At 43.4% G+C, this 19800-nt stretch overlaps 1 protein-coding gene across 3 annotated transcripts in view; it reads left to right on the top strand.

Annotated features, from left to right (window-relative positions):
• The window catches only part of LRP1 (LDL receptor related protein 1), a 311480-nt gene that overhangs the window by 279292 nt on the left and 12388 nt on the right, over positions 1–19800 (top strand). For all 3 annotated transcript variants that reach the window (XM_087925459.1, XM_026713764.2, XM_026713763.2), the window contains 16 exons: positions 532–654; positions 2380–2505; positions 3271–3387; positions 6280–6386; positions 7246–7378; positions 7794–7913; positions 9385–9507; positions 10282–10425; positions 10668–10802; positions 13497–13616; positions 15423–15691; positions 15788–15966; positions 16045–16151; positions 16992–17108; positions 17700–17876; positions 19590–19730. In XM_087925459.1, coding sequence (XP_087781585.1) covers positions 532–654; positions 2380–2505; positions 3271–3387; positions 6280–6386; positions 7246–7378; positions 7794–7913; positions 9385–9507; positions 10282–10425; positions 10668–10802; positions 13497–13616; positions 15423–15691; positions 15788–15966; positions 16045–16151; positions 16992–17108; positions 17700–17876; positions 19590–19730 — 2238 coding nt within the window. The remainder of the gene's footprint in view (positions 1–531; positions 655–2379; positions 2506–3270; positions 3388–6279; positions 6387–7245; positions 7379–7793; positions 7914–9384; positions 9508–10281; positions 10426–10667; positions 10803–13496; positions 13617–15422; positions 15692–15787; positions 15967–16044; positions 16152–16991; positions 17109–17699; positions 17877–19589; positions 19731–19800) is intronic.

Genomic DNA, 19800 nt, shown 5'->3' with positions numbered 1-19800 from the left:
AGGTAGTCCTCAACTTAAACCAGTTCATTTAGTGACCATTCAAAGTTACAACGGCACTGAAAAAAAGTGACTTATGACCACTTTTCATGGCTGTGGCCTTTGTGGCATGATTATGTGATCAAAATTGAAATGCTTGGCAGCTGGTTCATACTTACAACTGTTGCCGTATCCCAAGGTCATGTAATTCACTTTTTGTGACCTTTGGACAAGCAGAATCAATGGGGAAACCCAGATTCACTTAACAGCTGGCTTAACAACTTAACAACTGCAGTGATTCACTTAACAACTGCGGCAAGAAAGGTCATAAAATGGGGCAAAACTCACTTAACTAATGTCTCACTTAACATAAATTTTGGGCTCAGTTGTGGTTATAAGTTGAGGACTAACTGTATGGTTTTCTTCAGTGAAGTGGTAATGGCCAACATATCTTATATTGTGGGTCATTGTCTGATTGCATAGAGTCGGCATTGATTTCAAGGAACTCCCATTATATACCAGGGTTATCTCCTGACTCCACTTCCTTTTTTACAGCGGAAGTGACTTGTGCTCCAAACCAGTTCCAGTGTGCCATTACCAAACGCTGCATTCCACGAGTTTGGGTTTGTGACCGTGACAACGACTGCGTGGACGGATCCGATGAGCCTGCCAACTGCAGTAAGGCACTATGCACACTATGGGAGGTGGCTTTGAGAAGGAGAGAATAGTTCTTATGTCCCCAAGAACACCCAATGTCTTGCTTTGAAGTCTTCCTTTCTCCATTGGAGTCCCTGACACGAAACCTGAAAAAAACAACTGTTTAATGGCATTAGCCTTTGTGGACTTATTGAAAACCACTCCGTTTTCTTGACTTGAATATTTCTGAAACGAGAAAGCCTGTAGTGACTATGTAGCTTTCTATGTCTTGGTGGCGACCCAGGTGATCAAGGCAAGGCAGACCTCTAGAGCAGGGGTCTCCAACCTCGGCAACTCTAAGACTTGTGGACTCTGGGGGAGTTGAAGTCCACAAGTCTTAAAGTTGCCAAGGTTGGAGTCCCCCTGCTCTAGAGCAGTGGCCCCCAAACTTTTTTGTGCCACAGCCTGGTACCAGCATCACAAAATGATTCGCGGCCCGGTACCGGCATCAGCACGCATGACAAGGCAACGTGAGCCGAGCGACCGGCCGGCCAGCCGTCCCCCGCTTCTCCCCGCCACCTTCAACTCCTCCTTTGTACCTTTGTCGATGGGCTTCACTTCGGGACGGCTTTGGGACGGTCGCTCGGCTCGCCTTGCCTTGGGTGCTTTCGTTCGAAGCCCGCCCCCCCTTCAATGAAACAAAGGCGCGAGGATTCCTTCAGGAGCCAAACGCCGCTTTCCAACCGGAAAAGCTCACCCGGAAGCACTTTTTCGTCAAACAAACCCGCCCAGCAAACCGGCGGCCCGGTAGGAAATGTTCCACGGACCGGTACTGGTCCGTGGCCTGGTCGTTGGGGACCCCTGATCTAGAGAATCCTTTATTTCTCTCAACAAATGTTCCAGCCCTCCAACGACTGGGAAGGCTCCACCCTCACGCTTCCCTGAAGGCTGCCACCCTCAGTCTCACAAACCCAGCCCCGTTACACCAAAGAAAGACCACAGAGTAGGAGGACACTCACCGGGCAAGGTCCAGGATTCCAAGTCCAATCCACAAGGCAGAGTCCAGGCACAAGAGGAAGGGCAGTCCCGAGGACAAGAAACGGGCCCCAGACAAGAAGCCGTTCCACAGTGAAGCAAAGGCCACAAGAGAAGGGCTAGGTCCAAAGCAAAATGTAAAGAGCAATCTTCCAAGTGAATCCAGGCAAACAGCAACAGGCATGAATCAAAGCCAGGGGGAGTATAAGCCAAAGTAAATAATTGTTCCTGGCAAAGAACGGCTTCTCTTCAAATGACTCCCCTCCAGGTGTTCCTTGCGAAGAAGGGTGGGGGCGACCTTTCCCCCAGTAGCCTTGCAGCCCTTCTCTGGGCTTGTCTATGCTGCACTCTGCTTGCTCTTGGATCGACTGGAGCAGGCAGCTGTTCCTCATCAGAGGAGATCGACTGCCTATTTGGCGCAACTGACACTCAGCCGCCGATCCTCTCCTGTGTCTGTGCAAGCAGGCAGTTGTTCTCCATCTGGTCGACCACCTCACCCAATGCCTGAGGGGCCCAGGACAGCATCCTCCTCAGCCCCTGGCATCTCCAAACATCCTAAGGGAGACGTGCCTTCCCTGTCCGACAGTCCCAGTTCTAACTCCTCCTCTGAAGGGGCCATGACAGCTGCGTTAGATGGGGCCATGACAGCCGTGTTATTGACATGTGCAGTTTTCTAAAAGCAATCTGTTTGTGCCTCATTTTTCATTTCTTCAATCTTTTTCACTCATCAAGCACAAATGAGATGCGGTCTGGATGAGTTCCGGTGCAAGGATTCTGGCCGATGCATCCCAGCACGTTGGAAATGTGATGGTGAGGATGATTGTGGGGATGGTTCAGATGAACCCAAGGAAGAATGTGGTAAGTTGACTGTATCGTGGGTATTTTTAGAAGGGATAGGGGCAGTGATGGGATTCAATTTTTTTTTATTACCGGTTCTGTGGGCGTGGCTTGGCAGGTGTGGTGTTGCTTGGTGGGAGTGGTTTGACAGGTGTGGCAAGGGAAGGATACTGTAAAATCTCCATTCCCTCCCCCGCCTGGGGGAAAGTTACTGGAAAGTCCCATTCCTCCTTCCCCCCCACCCCAACCTGCTTTTCAGCAATTCTCCTGTGCAGGGCAACCAAAGAAGACCCAGCCGATCAGCTGGGACTCGGGAGGCAGAGAATAGATGGGGGCGGGGCCAGTCAGAGGTGGGATTTGCCGATTCTGCGAACTAATCAAAATTTCCGCTACCGGTTCTCCAGAACTGGTCAGAACCTGCTGAATACCACCTCTGGGTAGGGGTTGGCAGGCTGCATGCACTTCCTCGTTCCCAAGAATTTGAGTAGATATGCCCTTTGGGGGCAGGCTGTGTGGTTCAACTCTTTTGCTAACAGCAGCCAGTTTCTAATCTTAATCTGTTCTGGACACTTTCCATGCTGCCCATTGTGTGCTACAATGCGGGATAAAGGTTTCCCAGTGTTACAACGTGGTCCAAAACTGTTCCACATACTATTAGAAAATTCTTCTCGGAACATGTGCGATTTGATTTTTACTGCAATTTTATTTAGCAATGTTGTTCATTTCTTGTTCATTTTTTCTTTCTTTCTTTACCTCTCCACATTACACATTCTTCTTTTATTTTAGATCAGCGGACTTGTGAACCCTACCAGTTCCGCTGCAGGAACAACCGCTGTGTTCCAGGCCGCTGGCAATGTGACTATGACAACGACTGTGGGGATAACTCGGATGAGGAGACCTGTAGTATGTGCCCACTTCAACCTTATGCTACCGTGTTTGCATGTGGGGAGGAAGGAGATGACCTTTTCTTACCTTTTCTTATCTACTTCTGCCTAATTTTAGGAAGGTTGTAAAAACAAGAATTGCTTGTAGAAAACGGGTACTGAATAAAGCAGGCATCTCTTCCCATCAGAAAAGTTCCCATTAGTGTCAGAAGCGATAAAGAATTGAGCTAGAAAAATACTGGCTGAGTTTCAAGTTCAATAGCTGTAATTTGAGAAGACAAATGTTGTGTGTTGCTTGAGCCATACCCAAAAGATGCCCAACAAGGCAAATATTTCCCTTGCATTTCTTCTGTGCCAATTCTTGTGATCATCTCAGCTGGTGGTACCTGCATGAAAATAATTTCTTTGCAGTTATTGTATCCCCAGCCAGATAGGCCTGAGAAAAGGTAACAGGAAGACTCAATTGTGCATATCTTACCAGAATAAATTTTTTAATAAACTATCCTAAATAGTTCCAAAGGTGCTTTTTCAAAAGGCAACTGGACTTCCTGGTTTTTCTTTGAAGACGTTTCACTTCTCATCCAAGAAGCTTCTTCTTAAAACTGAAGAAGCTTCTTGGATGAGAAGCGAAACGCCTTCAAAGAAAAACCAGAAAGTCCAGTTGCCTCTTGAAAAAAGCATCTTTGGGTCAACCAGGACCTGGATGACTGAGAATCTCCATAGATGTTACCCTAAATAGTCTTTCTATCTGCGTTGTTTTCATCTTCTGGTACCAAACATTTGGGTGCTCTTCATGTACGCTTCCCCTTCCCAAGATATCTAAGAGGAATCTTGGTCAGATGAATATTCCAGATTTTTTAACAGTTGTATGCAATATTCTTGGGTCAATTGTCCAGAATGCCAATTTGCTGAATGCTCTGGATATTGATCAGACTGATGACATTATTGAGATGTTCAAAAAGATTATCAGCCTTTGGTAATCATATCCCAAGACGGAAGGGAATTCCATAGACAAATTTTGCTTTGACTAAATGGTAATCCTTCTGCTGTCGCTGTTTGGTATCAGTTGACCAGGATAAAAATGTCCAACAGCATGATCAAGATAAAAGACAAATGATCTGTCACAAAGTAATGCTTTCATGGAACCTTTGGGTGTTGTAATGAAGCCAGGCTTCCAGCAATTACTTTAAATCTTTTAAAATAGCTCATAAAATACCTCATCTCTTCCCCCTCCCCACTAACTCCTGTAGATGCTAGAACATGACTACTTCTTTTGGTTTGTTCCTTACCATACTGTGTAATTTGAGTTTGTGCCATTTCACTTCATCTTATGTTTTTCTCCATTTTCATACTGTCGTATCGGGGCTTGCAGAGGTAGGTTTCTGTCAAAAATGTTTTCCTTCCCCTTTAAAACTTTAACTGTGTTGAAAGGAGGGGAAATTATTTGGAGGTTTCAACTGTATTCCCATGTATTTGCCTCTGTATTCCTTTTGCAGGAATTTAATGGAGGTTTGTCTATGTGATGTTTGCTGGAGATCTACTTCTTTTTCAAGTCAATTCTACTGCACAAACCAGGCTGAACCGTCTTATCTCTTAATATTTCTACTAACCCTTCCTTTATTGTATGAAATGTTTTGAGAAAGAGCCCAAGGTTGAAGCAGCCAATTGTGGCATAGTAAACATTGGACAATCAGTGGTTACCATATGGGGTGTGTGTGCATTGGTTCTGTCCTGGCACCTCCGTTGGGGCAGAAATGGCATTACAGACTTGTTTTCTGAAACTGAGGATTCACTTCCTACGGATAAAGATGATACCCCGGTAGAAATTGCTTCCCTCAATGCAATTTCCTATGTTGCAAGCAATTATAGCAGTGTCGGTGAAAACAACAAAACGCCTCAGTAAGATAATAACTGAGTTGAAAGTGGAATATGGTATCTGCTTGGTTCGATAAATCTAGGGGATTCTTTGCCCATTAACTTTTTATGAGGCAGGGAGGCAAGGAAACACCCAGAAACTTTCAATAATAGTGTTGAATCTCCCACTGAGGGTCTCTAAATTAGGAGCGACAGAAGGTGGATGGCAAACTTCTGCTGGAACTCCGGATGATTTGCAGTAGTCTCATAAGCGCTACTTGCTCCCAGTTGTATAACAAATAGCAAGACAATCTCACTTTCTCACAAGCAGTTAAAACAAAAAAGTCGGATAAAGGCATATATGCATATTATGCAAAAGGGTGTGACTTCAGTCCTTCTACTGAAACTAGCTCTTAAACTGAATATGTCCCTTGACTTTGAAGTACATTCCTGCAGAAGGTTCTCTTTTATGGATCTCTATTTAAAAACGAAGCATATTACCCAGTTCTGGAGTTTTCTCTCCTAGTTGTTGCCAGGAGCAGAGACTAAGAAACTTGAAGCTGTTTCTGTACTTGACATTTAGTAATCTCTTGAAGGAACTTGCCAGTTGCTACAAAGCTACTATATGGTGTGTGGTAGGCAAACTCTTCAGACAACAGGTGAAACAGGTCAAAGTTCACAAGTCAAAAAAGTTGAGCTGAGATTGTTAGTGTGGCAGAAGCTGCTGTTTATTTATTTCTTTATTAAATTTGTTTGCAAGGCAAACCGCTGTGGATAATGTGGTAGATAAACTCAGAAATCATTGTCTTGTTACCTCTTTCTCTTTACTCCCACCCCAACTTTTCTTTTTTCTTCTCCTCTTCTATGTTCTGTTTCTAGTCAAACTGAAGTTAAGAATCTTCTGTGTTACAATAATCGGGCTACTTATGCCTACCCTGCGAGGCACTAAAAAGAAGCAACGATGTGCGATGTGTGTGAAATGTAGAATAGCCACAACTCACTACAGGTGTGTTGAAGCTTTCCGGCTCATGTCCCTCTCTGCTTTCTCTGCTTACAGAGCCCAGGCCTTGCTCCGAAAGTGAGTTCTCTTGTGCCAATGGCCGCTGCATCGCAGGCCGTTGGAAGTGTGATGGGGACCATGACTGTGCCGACGGCTCTGATGAGGTAAGGTCCAAGGGTGGAAAGTGGCAAGAAAGAAGCTATGTTGAAGCTATGTCACAACTAGCTTCTAGTCTTCAGCTTGAATTTTTACAGTAGCCCTCACCACCTTGAAACCGTCCAAAAGTGATTTGAGTATAACTTCTATAGCAAGGGGTGTCAAACTGGCGGCACGCAGCCTGGATGTGTCACACACAGGCCACACCCACCCCAGCTCCGCAAATGGGAAAAATGTCATGAAGCGTCAACGTTGACGGCAACGTGACGCAGCAAGTTTGACATCCGTGTTCCATAGTCTTTGTAGATATGAATCAAATGTTTAAGGAAATTGTAGCTTTCATATCTGATTAACATCTAATGGGGGTCAATGGTCTTGTTAGAAGTAAATAGAATTTTACTTGAGTGCTGGGATCAGCATAGCCTGCGTTTAAAATCATTTTTATAGATGAAAAAACATGGATCAGTTTGGCGTGCCTAGTAGGAAAAACATGAGTTACTGAACAGCAGTATAAGTAACTGTTGGGAAAGACCCATAAGGACGCTTTGATGGAAGTAGCTTCTTTAGAAATTAGATAAATTAGATAAATCTTTTTATCTAATGCTGATTCTGAGAGGGAAAAAAAATTAACATTTTGATTTTATATGACATCCACTTAATTTTGCATTCTTCGTTCCCTTCCTGTGTAGTCCCATAAAGTAAGTTGTTATATTCTGAAAGTCCTATTGCAAGTACTCTGATATTAAGACTCAACAACTTCGGCTGCTTAGGGAAGCCTTATTGATTCAGACAGAGCAATAACTTACTCAATGTTAGATCACTGCTCTCTGACCTGAAATGCCCCCCCCAAACCTTGTTCCTTCACAGAAAGAATGCAAGCCACGCTGTGAACAAGATCAGTTCCACTGCAAGAGCGGCCACTGCATCCCACTGCGATGGCGCTGTGATGCCGATGCCGATTGCATGGATGGCAGCGATGAGGAAGACTGTGGCACAAGAGGTAACGGCAACCATAATTTCTTCCCTTGGAAGAGAGGACACCAAGACTAGGTGTCAAATCCCAGTGCCCAGATCTCAGTTTTATCTCTATGGGGAGGGGATGACTAGGGAATTCTGGGAGTTGAAGTTCATACATCTTGAATCTGCTGAGATTGAGAAACACTGGTCTGAGTGGAGAGCAGGCCACGTACTTACAAGGATCCCTGCTAGGATACTGAGGCCTTTGCAGCCATGCAAGGATGCCAGACACGATGCTATCCTGGGTCTGGTGGTATGTGTGGATTCCTGGTTGTGGAACTTATCATTGCTTTTTTTGTTTTGTTTTTTACATCGTTTGATGCTACTCACAACTTAGGTGGGATAGCAATGCTCAGGAATGAGGTTGCAGCTTACATGCTTTTGTGGCTCCTTTATAGTGCGGACTTGCCCTCTTGATGAGTTCCAGTGTAACAACACTCTGTGCAAGCCGCTGGCCTGGAAATGTGATGGTGAGGATGACTGTGGTGACAATTCTGATGAAAATCCCGAAGAATGCTGTGAGTATCCTCGCTCCTGTGATTAACGCCTGCTTCTCTTGTTCATCATTTTCTTTTTTCACCTGATTGGCTAGAGGTTCACAGGGAACTAGGGGCGCCCAAAACCTAGGCTTTGACAACTGTTCAAGCCAGAATCAATGCTTCCTTCTCTTAGATTCTCACCACGCTTCTATATCTTACTCTCAGGAGTTGAGGTGCCCAGAAATTCCAGAGTGACTTAAGGAAAAAAGCAATGGGTTTTGTGCTGTATTCTGGGAGGAAGCTGACAGCTATATTCTATACTGTATCCAGTGTAAGGAACGCTTACAAGATTGTCACTTTGAAAATGAAACAGTTCTGAGGAATTGTCTAGATTCACATAGGATGAAATTGGAGGAATTTCACCAGGGCCCCCTGATCTTATGAAAGAGGCTTGAAGATGCAGAATCTGAAAAACCATTGTTCTACATCAGCCACAAAGTTATTGGTACATTGAGAAACAAGACAAGAGAAAATGTTGCAATGGTTAGGGTACAAAATTAAAACGTGTGAGTTGTTTGTTCACTATAGATATGCAAATATTTAAAAGTCCTGTTGGTTAAACTGCGTACACTATTAGGTCAGAGTTTGGGTTACCATTTTTTCCTACAGACTTAAAAGAATGAAGACTGTTCCATAACAGTTTATATTTAGAAGTGTCAAAATATACAGGAGTATATTTTTTGTAATTTGCATCCAATAAAAATGGCCCAATAATGTTTTTTTAAAAAATGTAAATTGTCCTATTTACTTTAAAGGTCAATTCTATCAATGCTGAAGTCCCCCATGGTGCAATGTCCAGTTAATTTCTGGTGGCAATTCCTTACACCCTTTATGTTCAAATCCCCAATTATCCACAAAAGTCACAGGCTGACCCGAAGTTACCAGCTCTTAAATCATTCTTGCAGGGACATATGTTATTGGAAAGAAGGGCTGAGGGTGGGAGAGAAAAGAGATAATTTTATAAACCATCTTGAATTCCAGGCTTAGAAAAGGCCTCCGGGGAGGCTTTGGAAAGCTGCTGACCACAGCACATTCAAGGCAGAGCTGAATAGATCCATATAGGAAGACTGATACCACTTTAGTTGTCAGGTGAAACAATCTTATATCTTGCACAGTTTACCATTCAGGTAAAGCAGCTGAACTGAGAGGGTGACCATAGTCTTCCAGAAGTCACAGGTGTAAACAGTGGGCTTCCAGCACAGCCGAAAACCACTGCTACATTCCCCTATTCTCTCAGCCTGAGGGTGAGGGGCCAGGGGAGAAAAATTAGACAGGGTCCAGAATCCTACAGAGCCCCTGAAATTTGTATTTTCCACTGTGCAATGGAGGAATGGGAAGGGGGAGAGGGGAACCGACCACCTGTTTTATGGCTCCCGAAAATGCCGTGACTTCAAATCATTCTGGTTCGCCTTTTTTCACTCTTTCTCTTCGCTTCTGTTTTCTGCCGCAGTGAAATTCCAGTGTCCTCCCAACAGACCGTTCCGTTGCAAGAATGATCGTGTCTGTCTGTGGATTGGCCGCCAGTGTGATGGGATTGACAACTGTGGCGATGGCACCGATGAGCAGTTCTGTGGTGAGTGGTTTCTGCTATCTCCTAAGATTTGCAGAAGCACGGCAAACTCTCCCTACAAGTAATAAGCTACAATCTTGGGTCACTTGTACTAATCCTATTGTGTAACTGACAGGCAGAAGCCAATATCCATGAAGTTAATGACCACCATAAAAAAAAAAGATAAGTCAAATCAGGTTAGTGACATGGGTTGCCCATTTTACAACCATCACAACTTACAGCCATAATGGGCAGGTTCCATTACAGTCAAAAGTCAAGTCGAATGTAATTTGCCATTACCTCATTCTAGAATATTACCATCTATAGCCCTGGCAATAGATATTACCAACTACAGCCATGGCAGTGGTTCACCATTACCTCATACTGAGATACTACCAGCTATAACTTGGATAATTCCAGATGGTCTATCATCCGAGGCTGATCTGATCAGCTTTTTTGGAATCAATCTTAAGTTTGGGTAGGTTCCTCTAAAACGGTCTTCGTTTTAAGGAGTTCCCCCTGTGTTTCTGCAAGAGCCACAGCCCTAAGCTTCCTGAGGGGAAAAAAAGAAACAAGATTGGAGCATTGAATTGTGTGGAGATATAACAGACAGCTTTCACGGTGGATGAATGTACTTGCCTTGCCACCCAAGGTGATAGTAAAATCCAGTCACCTCTGTGGAGACACAGACTAGATTGGTGATTCTTCGGAAGGGAAGACAAGGGAATATAAGAGATCGAATTGTGGCCTCGCGAGGCATTCCTTTGGCTTCTCACTGACATCGTTTTAACCCCACAGATTCACCCACCACCAGACCCAGGAGCTGCAGCCACGAGAAGAATGAGTTCCTGTGCACCAATGGGAAATGTATCAGTGCTGAGCACCGCTGCAACTTTTTCGATGACTGTGGAGATGGGTCAGATGAGGACAATTGCTTGCAGGGTGAGGGGACAAATCACCAAGTGTGGATAATCTTGGATAGCAGGGGAGATGTGTTGTTTTTTTGCTTCGTGTGTGGGAGTGGGAGGGATAGCTCGGAGCACAGAAGGACAGTTGTCAGTATGATAGGATGAAACTCCAAATGGTTTGACCAATTACATGCTCGCACCCCCCAGCTGCTGTGCTATCTCTCTTTGTTGATGCTGCTGATGTAAAATTGGTTTATTTCCATTTTGTGCTTGCAGATCCCAAGACGTATGGATGTCACACCAATGTAACCATGTGTGGCGATGAAGCCAAATGTATCCAGAGCCCCTCATCTGTTTACTGCACCTGTCGCAGTGGCTTTCAGAAAGTGCCAGGCAAGAATTTCTGCCAAGGTAGGAGGCCAATTGTGTAAATGTAGTTATTTTTATAAATAAAAAGGTATTTTTATGAGTTCTTCCTTCTCCATTTTTTAAAGTCTCCAACAAAGCTTGGTCCATTTTTAAAATCTAAAATGCTTTGGTTGTCTGGCTGTAGCAACATCAATGCTTTCGATAAATCTATGTCACCATCTGTCAACATGAAAGACGACCTTTTGTAATCCGTGAGGGAAAGGAACCACCTGAGTGCAGTCTGTTCTCGGTTTTTGGAATCAGTCAAGTTTGGATGGGTTCCTCTAGAACGGTCTTCATTTCAATGAGTTCCCCCTGTGTTTCTGAATGGGTCAGGTCCCTAAGCTTCCTGAGGAATAAAAAAGACAAGATGATTTGTGTGGAGATATATATAACAGACAGCATTTACGTTGGATGAATTTACTTGCCTGGCAAGTAATTTGTATTTATATTTTTGCTCTTTTAATCGGTCTCCTATTTCATCTTTTGTTCTATTTTATTCTATTCTACCTAGATTATATATTTATCTAGAATCTTTATACTCTGTTCTATCTTCATTGCTACTCTGTAGAGAAATAGCACATGAACATATGCCAGGTCATTTTCTGCAAAGTTAGAAGCCATTGTATCTGATAGTAGTTAGTGAATTAAGGCTGGTTAAAAATATTTCTACTCAAGCAGGCCTTTTTGTTGTTCTTGACATTCAGCACCAGGAGTTCCCATCTTTATGCTCCTGCTATGGAGGACAATCTTTCTAATCCTTCACCTTGTTGGCATTATTGCATGTGCATCTGCCCTTCCTTTGCAAAGAGCAAGAAGGAGTCATCACCTCTATAAATTTTGAGAGAGGGAGAGGGGAGAGGGAAGGAGAGAGAGAGAGAGAGAGAGGCAAATGGGTGGGAAGAGTGTAGTAGAAGAGGATTTGAAGTCACTTAGGGAGGAGAAACGCCTTCTCAAATTCTTGAAATTGGTGCTGGTTCTCCTTCTGTGCTGTTAATTCTGATTTCAGATAGTTTGTTTGTTCACGCTGTGTGTGTGTGTGTGTGTGTGTTGCATTATTGATTTTTAAAATTGTTTCCAGCTCTGGGAGCCTTCAAGGACTGAAGGTTGTAATCTTTGTATTAGGGAAACAGAATAAGAGGAGCAACTGCCACAGGATTAAGGAGTCCCTGACTGGAGAGAGAGAAAGACCTTTGGGTGTGGCTGATGCAAGACATGGGAAAGTCTACCAAAAGCATTAGACTTTTTAAGCATCTTCATCAGCCAAGCTGATGGTACTCACTGCTTGCCAGATGTGCTACAACTGTAATTTGAGCTTTCTTCTAAAACTTTACATTATTCATCCTGCCCTCCCCTTCCTGGCTAATGATAGGAACTGCAGGGAAATCAATTTTTGCAATATACTCCTTAGTGCTAAATTAACACCTGATTGGCAGTGAGATGGAGTACAGGGGAGGAACAAGGACGTTTGGGGATGCTAAACTTCTCCAGCTTCTGCTTTTTTAGTGATAATGATGATAAATCAAAACAACTGGTAACTTTGGAAAGACTTGTCCTTTTAACTGGCACACTTTATTTTTTGTTTGGTGGTGCTTGTTTAGAATGGTATTGAATGCTTGCATCTTGTTTGCAAGCTCACAGTCCATCTATAGATAAGGAGAGAGAGAGAGAGAGTGGGAGGGAGGGAGAGAGAGAGAGAGAGAAAGAGAAGACATAAGAAGAAAAGAGTATTTTTCTAGGAACAGTCCAAGGCTAGAAGCTAGCCAGCTCTACATTTTTAACCATTCTTAAACTGAGTTTTTCATTCTGATATTATGGTTGCCATGCATGCATGAATGTGGAGTGGCGCAGTGGCCCAGAGGTGGAGCTCTCACCTCACAATCAGGAGGCTGTGAGTTCGATCCTAGGTAGAGGCAGATATTTCTCTCTCTGGGTACACTGAGAATGTATCTGCTGAACAAAACTCCGCATTGGTGACAGGAAGGGCATCCGGCCATTAAAACATTCTTCTAGCTCCATTCAGTTGCCCAGACTCCACTCCGCAAGGGATTATGAGGTCGTTGAACGACAATGATGATGATATGTGCATGAATGTAGATTTCTTGGGAGGAATTTTACTAGTTCCTTGGCAGAAAATATGCCAGAATGGCTCTTGACTTCATGATTTCAGTGAGTTTTGAACGCAGATCCCCAGATCTGTTTCATGAGTATTTTACACTCTTCTTCCCAAGTTTTCACTGTACACACAAAGCCCAAGATTGTTCCCTTTGATTTTTATACACACGTAGAGTAGATCGCCATCACATTCCCATTTGGTATAAGCACCATTATTCATAGAACATCCCTCCAGTCTAATGAGTTATATGATGGCATTAGATTCACACCATCCATTACAGTTGAAATAATAATAATAAAAAGTAGCAAGGGCAACCCTGAGGGAATTATTACTTCCACCAATGAACTCCCTCGTCAATAGGGGACCATATGAGCTATAAATAATTTTGATAGAACCAAGTTCTAATGTACCCTGCAGAGGTTCCCACTTATAGAATACAGAATAGAAGGGACATTGGGGGGTCCTCTACTTTTTGTTCTGTTACTCTTGAGTCTTAAAGCAGAAAAAAAGTCTGATTTATTCTACCCTTCAGTCATTTGCATCCACTGATTTTGTTTTCATGTCTTCCTTGTTCTGCACAGACATCAACGAGTGCCTGAACTTCAGGGTTTGCAGTCATCTCTGCAACAACACCAAGGGCTCCTACATGTGCACTTGTGCCAAGAACTTCCAGAAAACCCATCATATGTGCAAGGCTGAAGGTACCGGAAACGGCGTTAGGCTGGGAGCTTTATTTAATATTCAGTGCAGAGTCCCTGTGTGTATCAGAGAGATCAGCTGATGGTGGGGCTTAATGAGATTTGAACAGATAGGATTACTTCATTCGCCTATCCATTTCTGCATGTTTTTCTAAAGGTTAAAAAAAAAATCAGAAATATTTGTCAGGCCTGACTTAATGAAACTGGTTGAGCTCTTTAAAAAAGAGATGACAAAGGATCTTTTCCAGTTTAATGTAATGTTTTAAAAGCCAGCATACTTAGAGCCGTGCAAGATTCTTTTCACAGAGGTTTCTGCCATTTTCTAGAATCACCGCAAAGCTCAGTTGTGCTGTGCGGTAGAAAACATCCTAGGTAGAAGCCATTTGTGTGGAAAGAGCCTGGTGCTGCTGTAATCACAGCGGCTGTTGTAAAAATTAAAGGAGGATCAAAGAGAAAATCCTTGGCAAAAACATTTCAAAACCTTTCTTCTCAGCTCGATACTTTTCCCTGAGGTATGTTGGTCCTGGTATTCTAGAAGTTGCTTCCCTGAATTTCTTTCTGGAAGAACATAAGCTAGCTGGACTTTGTTTCTATTAACTTTTGTCCTATTGGGAACAAAACACTCAGATTTGCTCCTAGCAGGATCAATGGCAGAATACTATTTAATCCCCATTTTTAATTGACATGTATGATAATGCACTGGGTGCCATGACACATACTTTGGAGCATTACCATTCAAGAGCAGAGAGTTCTGGCCTTTGCAGCCAATTCTCTTTAGCTGCTTCTAAGAAGAAGAAGAAAAACAAATTACTGTCTGCCTTATATCTGATCTGAGCAAAATGAGAGATAAAGCTGAAGAAGAGCTGAGGATGAAACTAAAGTAAGGTGACTACGGCATTAAAACACTTGGCTGATTACAGAACTCCATTTTCTCATCATGGGGCCAAGGGGCCTAGCGGGCTCCTTGGCAGTCCTGAAGAAAGTTTTGTACATTTGCCCTCTGTGAGGAAACAAGGAGCCAATGTTAACTTCCTGCTGTGCTTTGGCGGGGAGGGGCTAGAATTGCCAAGGAATTTCATCTTGTCATATTGGATGTACCATAAGGCACATGTATATTTTCACATTTTGGCTGTAGACCGGCATCAAAGAGATACACGTGAGCAAATAATTCTAGAAAGCCTATAAAAATATGCTTTTTTAGGTGGCAGGGAAAACTATAAGCCGGCGAGCATTTAAACTGCTTCCCTGAGGTGTGCAAACATATATAATTACACATCAGGTTAAAGTTCATCATGATAATTTGTTCTCTTTTTCCTGAAAATGGTGCCTTCCCCTCTTCTGTCTTGATCATCTCTCTGTGGGAAGATTCACTCATTTTCATGTCGGGATCATAAAAATCAATGTATTATAAGATTTGGGAATTATTTTATGGATGGTTAGAAAGTAGAGTTAGAAATTAAAGGATATTGTAACAATAATGATATACTAAAATTGATTATTTTTGAATAAGCTATAATATGAATATAAGTTAGTAAGACTTGGGATTTGCTTTTAAGGATAGTTTGAAACTGAAATAAAAACTTAATGACAATTTAATAATGATATAAGATGATATATAATGTTGACTGTAATATAATATGAATGTAAACTCAATAAGAAATATATACCAATATTATTATGTGCACAAGATACATGTACCCAACCGACACACTGTATAATTGAAAGATGGTTTTATTTGTTGTTTTTGTTACAAAAATAAAAAACTTTTTCAAAAAAAAATCAGTGTAATGGTTCTATTCTTTTTTTCAGGCTCTGAGTATCAGATACTTTACATTGCTGATGACAACAAGATCCGCAGCATGTATCCCTTCAACCCGAACTCGGCCTATGAACCCGCCTTCCAAGGCGATGAGACTGTCCGTATTGCTGCCATGGATGTGTACGTGAAGGGTAACAAGATATACTGGACTAACTGGCACACAGGACGCATATCCTGCCGTGATCTCCCCTCCTCAGCCGGTTCCAGTGCCCCCAATCGTAACCGGCGGCAAATTGACGGTGGTGTCACCCATCTAAATGTAAGTGGCAGAAATTCAATGTCTGAGGAGCCACCAGAACTGGGATTTCAAAAAGGCCTTGAAGCTCATTTTGCTTCCTTGCTTTTTCTCGTTCAGATCTCAGGGTTAAAGATGCCACGGGGCATTGCTGTGGATTGGGTGGCCGGGAACATTTATTGGACAGACTCGGGGCGTGACGTCATTGAAGTAGCACAGATGAAAGGGGAGAATCGCAAGACTCTGATCTCGGGCATGATTGACGAGCCACATGCGATTGTAGTGGACCCACTTCGAGGGTAAGAGAGGCCCCAGTTCTCCTTCCAACTTGCCCTGTCCCTGTAGAATGATCTCACAGAAGGCCTTTCTCTTTATAGCGTCATGTACTGGTCAGACTGGGGGAACCACCCTAAAATTGAAACAGCTGCAATGGATGGGACTCTGAGAGAGACGCTTGTCCAGGACAATATCCAGTGGCCTACTGGTGAGTTAAGTGAATAATCTGTGCTTTAGCAGTCCAGTTTTCTAATTGTGATGAGCCGGGGTATGGCACAGAGGTAACACAGGCAGCTGGCAGCTCAAACCGCCCCTTTATTGCTCCAAATTCCCCCAAACGCTCCCATGTATCTGGCAAGTCCCAGAGCAAAGTGATGACACACACACCTCCAGCAGCTTCTGGCTGCAAGTAGTCCAGCACAGCTGCAAAGCAAGAATTCCAGCAGGGCAAATCAAGGAGTTCAGGAAGCAAAGGATCACGGTAATTAGTCCAGAAAGTCAGAAAGAATGCAACGAACCCAGAAAAGTTTAAATGTCGGCAGCACTCCATGAATTCAGCATTTGTTCCTCAAAAATGCCCCTCCCCACATCATCTCCTTAAGTCTCAGTTCCCAGGTGTGCCTTGTGAAGAGGGGCGGGACGCTTTCCTCCTGAGCAGTCGGCTGAGTCTGTACTGTTCTCGCCTTCTATCCACTCTGCATGCTCGAGGATCAGGAGGGGGCGGTCCTTGCTCATTGCCTAAGCGCCATCGGTCATGTTCACTGCTTAGCCTTTCTTGGTCATCCTGCCCACCCACCCCTTTCTCCTTGCTTACAAGCTGGCCAAATCTTGAAAGGGCCTGGTCTGACTGGCCCTGCTCTTCCCCACCTTCCTTCGAAGCTAATGACACCACCCTTGTTGGCTCCAGTTCCAGCTCGTCTTCCTCCGCAGAGTCAGGCTCCATTGGGGGCATGACACTAATCAAAGCTGGGGACGGGGGACATATGCTTGACTTTCAGGACTTTTGAAAAGTTCAGTATGATAATCGACATTTGTGGTTTACTTGCAGGTCTGGCTGTTGATTATCACAACGAGCGTCTGTACTGGGCAGATGCCAAGCTGTCGGTCATTGGCAGCATCAGGCTCAATGGCACTGACCCAGTGGTGGCCATCGATAGCAAGAAAGGTAAAAGAAAAAAGAAGTAAACAAATCATGCGTGTCTGTGCTTTTGTTTTCATATCTATGCATATCTATGTGCGTATATGTGAAACAGAGGAGAAAATATACTTCTGGTGGCACCATAAGACCACCTTCTCTCTTCTTGGCAAGGTCTCTATTATCTCTTTTTTTTAGTTAACAATGATAATGCAATTATTGTTTTTAAATCAAATGGGCAAGATAAGTCAACTAAAGCAATCCAAACCAGCAATGCTACGTCCCTCTCTCTTTTTTAGAGAAGTATTTTTGTTCCAGAAGTGAAATTTGAATTATAGAAAATTGCCTTCTACTTGCAGTCTTAGAAGTTGTCGTCAGTTAAATGTTTTCTTCTTTTAGAGAATCTAAGAGTATTTTTCACTGCAATTAATACAGGATAGGACATTTCTTTTCCTCTTCATGGTAGCAATCAATAGATCATCAGGTTTTTTTCCCCTGTCTTTGTTTATGGACAGATATTTAGCTCACCTGGCCAAATTCAAATATTGCCTCCCCCATACTACAACGAATAGAATTGCCCAAACAATCTCTTACTCTTCTTTCATGCTTTTTTTCCTCTAGGACTCAGCCATCCCTTCAGCATAGACATTTTTGAAGACTACATTTATGGTGTCACTTACATCAACAATCGCATCTTCAAGATCCACAAGTTTGGCCACGGCACTGTCACCAATCTTACCGCTGGACTAAACCATGCCACTGATGTGGTACTCTACCACCAGTATAAACAGCCAGATGGTCAGTTTCACTTCATGGAGTACCACACGCAGCTTTTGATATTATATCATGGGCAACCAAGTACAGGACCAGTGACACCCCCCACCCCCCCACCCCCCCCAAAAAAAGCTATTCTGACTTTTTCAGAGTTTTAATGTGCTATGTATGGAAGGCATCAGATTGGGAAAAGTTGGAACATTAGTTAGAATACTAGGTTCATTTTTAAGAACAAAACTGACGAGTTAAGTCCAGTTTCGAGAAAGGCATAAAAAAAGCCCAGTGAGGTATTTAAGATATTTCATCAGAAAGGAATGGCTAGGAAAAAAAAGAAAATACTACCAATTATGGGTAAGGCTATAGGTGTGAGGACAGGTGGCCATGATTTCATAATTTGACCATCTGCAAAATAGATGCCAAGACCATGATAACTAGGCTTGGATTCAATATCTGTATGGGCAGAGTTGATTGCTGTTATAGATTTACCTCTAGAGGTCCCTGCAGCATAGAAAAAAAGCTGAGAGAGGCAAGAAACTGTAACAAAACATAGAAATTTTTGCCTGCATATTGGAGGCTCAAACTATAAGTTTGAATGCTAAATTACAGCCTGTCCATCATTAGGGCTTAGTTTGCTGGACAGTGGAGTTACTGAACTTTTTCAGATATTTAAAATGCTTTCAGCAGATAGATTTACCACAGATATGTTAAGGAAGCCCTCAGGGATTTAGATGCATTACTTTCCTGTTTCTTTGGAAGAGATTTATAAGAGTAAAATAAGAGTTGTGCAAAATGAGGCAGGGGAACATTCAGTTTTTCTCCTAAAAGATTCTGTCTTTGGATTCTGTCTTTGGAATGCAGCTATTTGTGCATTCTGGAATTGTTTATAAAATTCTGGAAGTCCATTAGCTGGAATGGGAAAGGTTCTATATAGAATCGCCGAAACATCAGAGTTGTTGGCTGGATATGTTGTGTGCATTCATTGCTATTTTCATTTTCCACTCGGATGATTTCATCTTTGTGGAATTTGCTCGCTCTGGATTTTTACATTAATCCAGACAGATTATTGGCTAAACTGGAGAAGATGTGCTTTTTCAGGGTGATAATAAAGCAGATATGTTAGTCTAATGCAGTGGTGTCAAACTCAAGGCCCGGGGGGGCGGATCCGGCCGATGGGGTGGCTAGATCTGGACCACCCTGGAAACAGCAAAGGACTGGCCTGCGGTGCGCCTGCCACCGAAAACAGAACTCCATTTTCACTGGCAGAGGGTTGCAGGAGGTTGTCACAGCCGAAAACGGTGCTCGGGTGTCCATTTTCGCTGGCAAAGCACTCAGGCTACCATAGGCACCCCCGACATGAGGGATGTCAAGCTGGCTGTGCCCACCTTGGCCATGCTCCCCCCCCGCCCCCCCAAGGTCAAACACAACGGTGATGTAGCCTTCAATGAAATTGAGTTTGCCACCCCTGGTGTAATGGATCATCAAGAAATAGAGTGTGTGTGTGTGGGGGGGGGGAGAAATGATTAGCATAGACTCTGAGCCAGGAAAACACAAGCTGGATTGTAAAAAAAAAAAAAAAAACTCTTCCGAAACCAAATGAAAAGAAGGCAGTCCAGAAGCTAGAAAATCAAGTCTGCTTCCTGAGGTTCTTTTTCCGACCCTCTTTGGATGCCAAAGGATAGAGAAAGTTTTCCTTGAGACCTCTGCTGAACCCTTCTATTTGCTGTCTTTTCTCTCCAGTGACCAACCCATGTGACAGGAAGAAGTGCGAATGGCTCTGCCTCCTGAGCCCCAGTGGTCCTGTGTGTACCTGCCCCAATGGCAGGAGGTTGGACAATGGCATATGTGTGCTTGTTCCTTCACCTACTGTCTCACCTGTTGGTAAGTCCATCTTCCTCCCGAGCTCTCTGTAAGCGGGTCCTTTAGGCTTGAACTTCATTGCCCTTTAGTG

Source organism: Pseudonaja textilis, chromosome 2 (assembly GCF_049901715.1).
Source record: "Pseudonaja textilis isolate UNSWEBS1 chromosome 2, rPseTex1.2, whole genome shotgun sequence".
In the NCBI taxonomy this organism is placed as follows: Eukaryota; Metazoa; Chordata; class Lepidosauria; order Squamata; family Elapidae; genus Pseudonaja; species Pseudonaja textilis.
The sequence above is the reverse complement of the archived record's forward strand: the minus strand, read 5'-3'. Positions and strand labels throughout refer to the sequence as shown.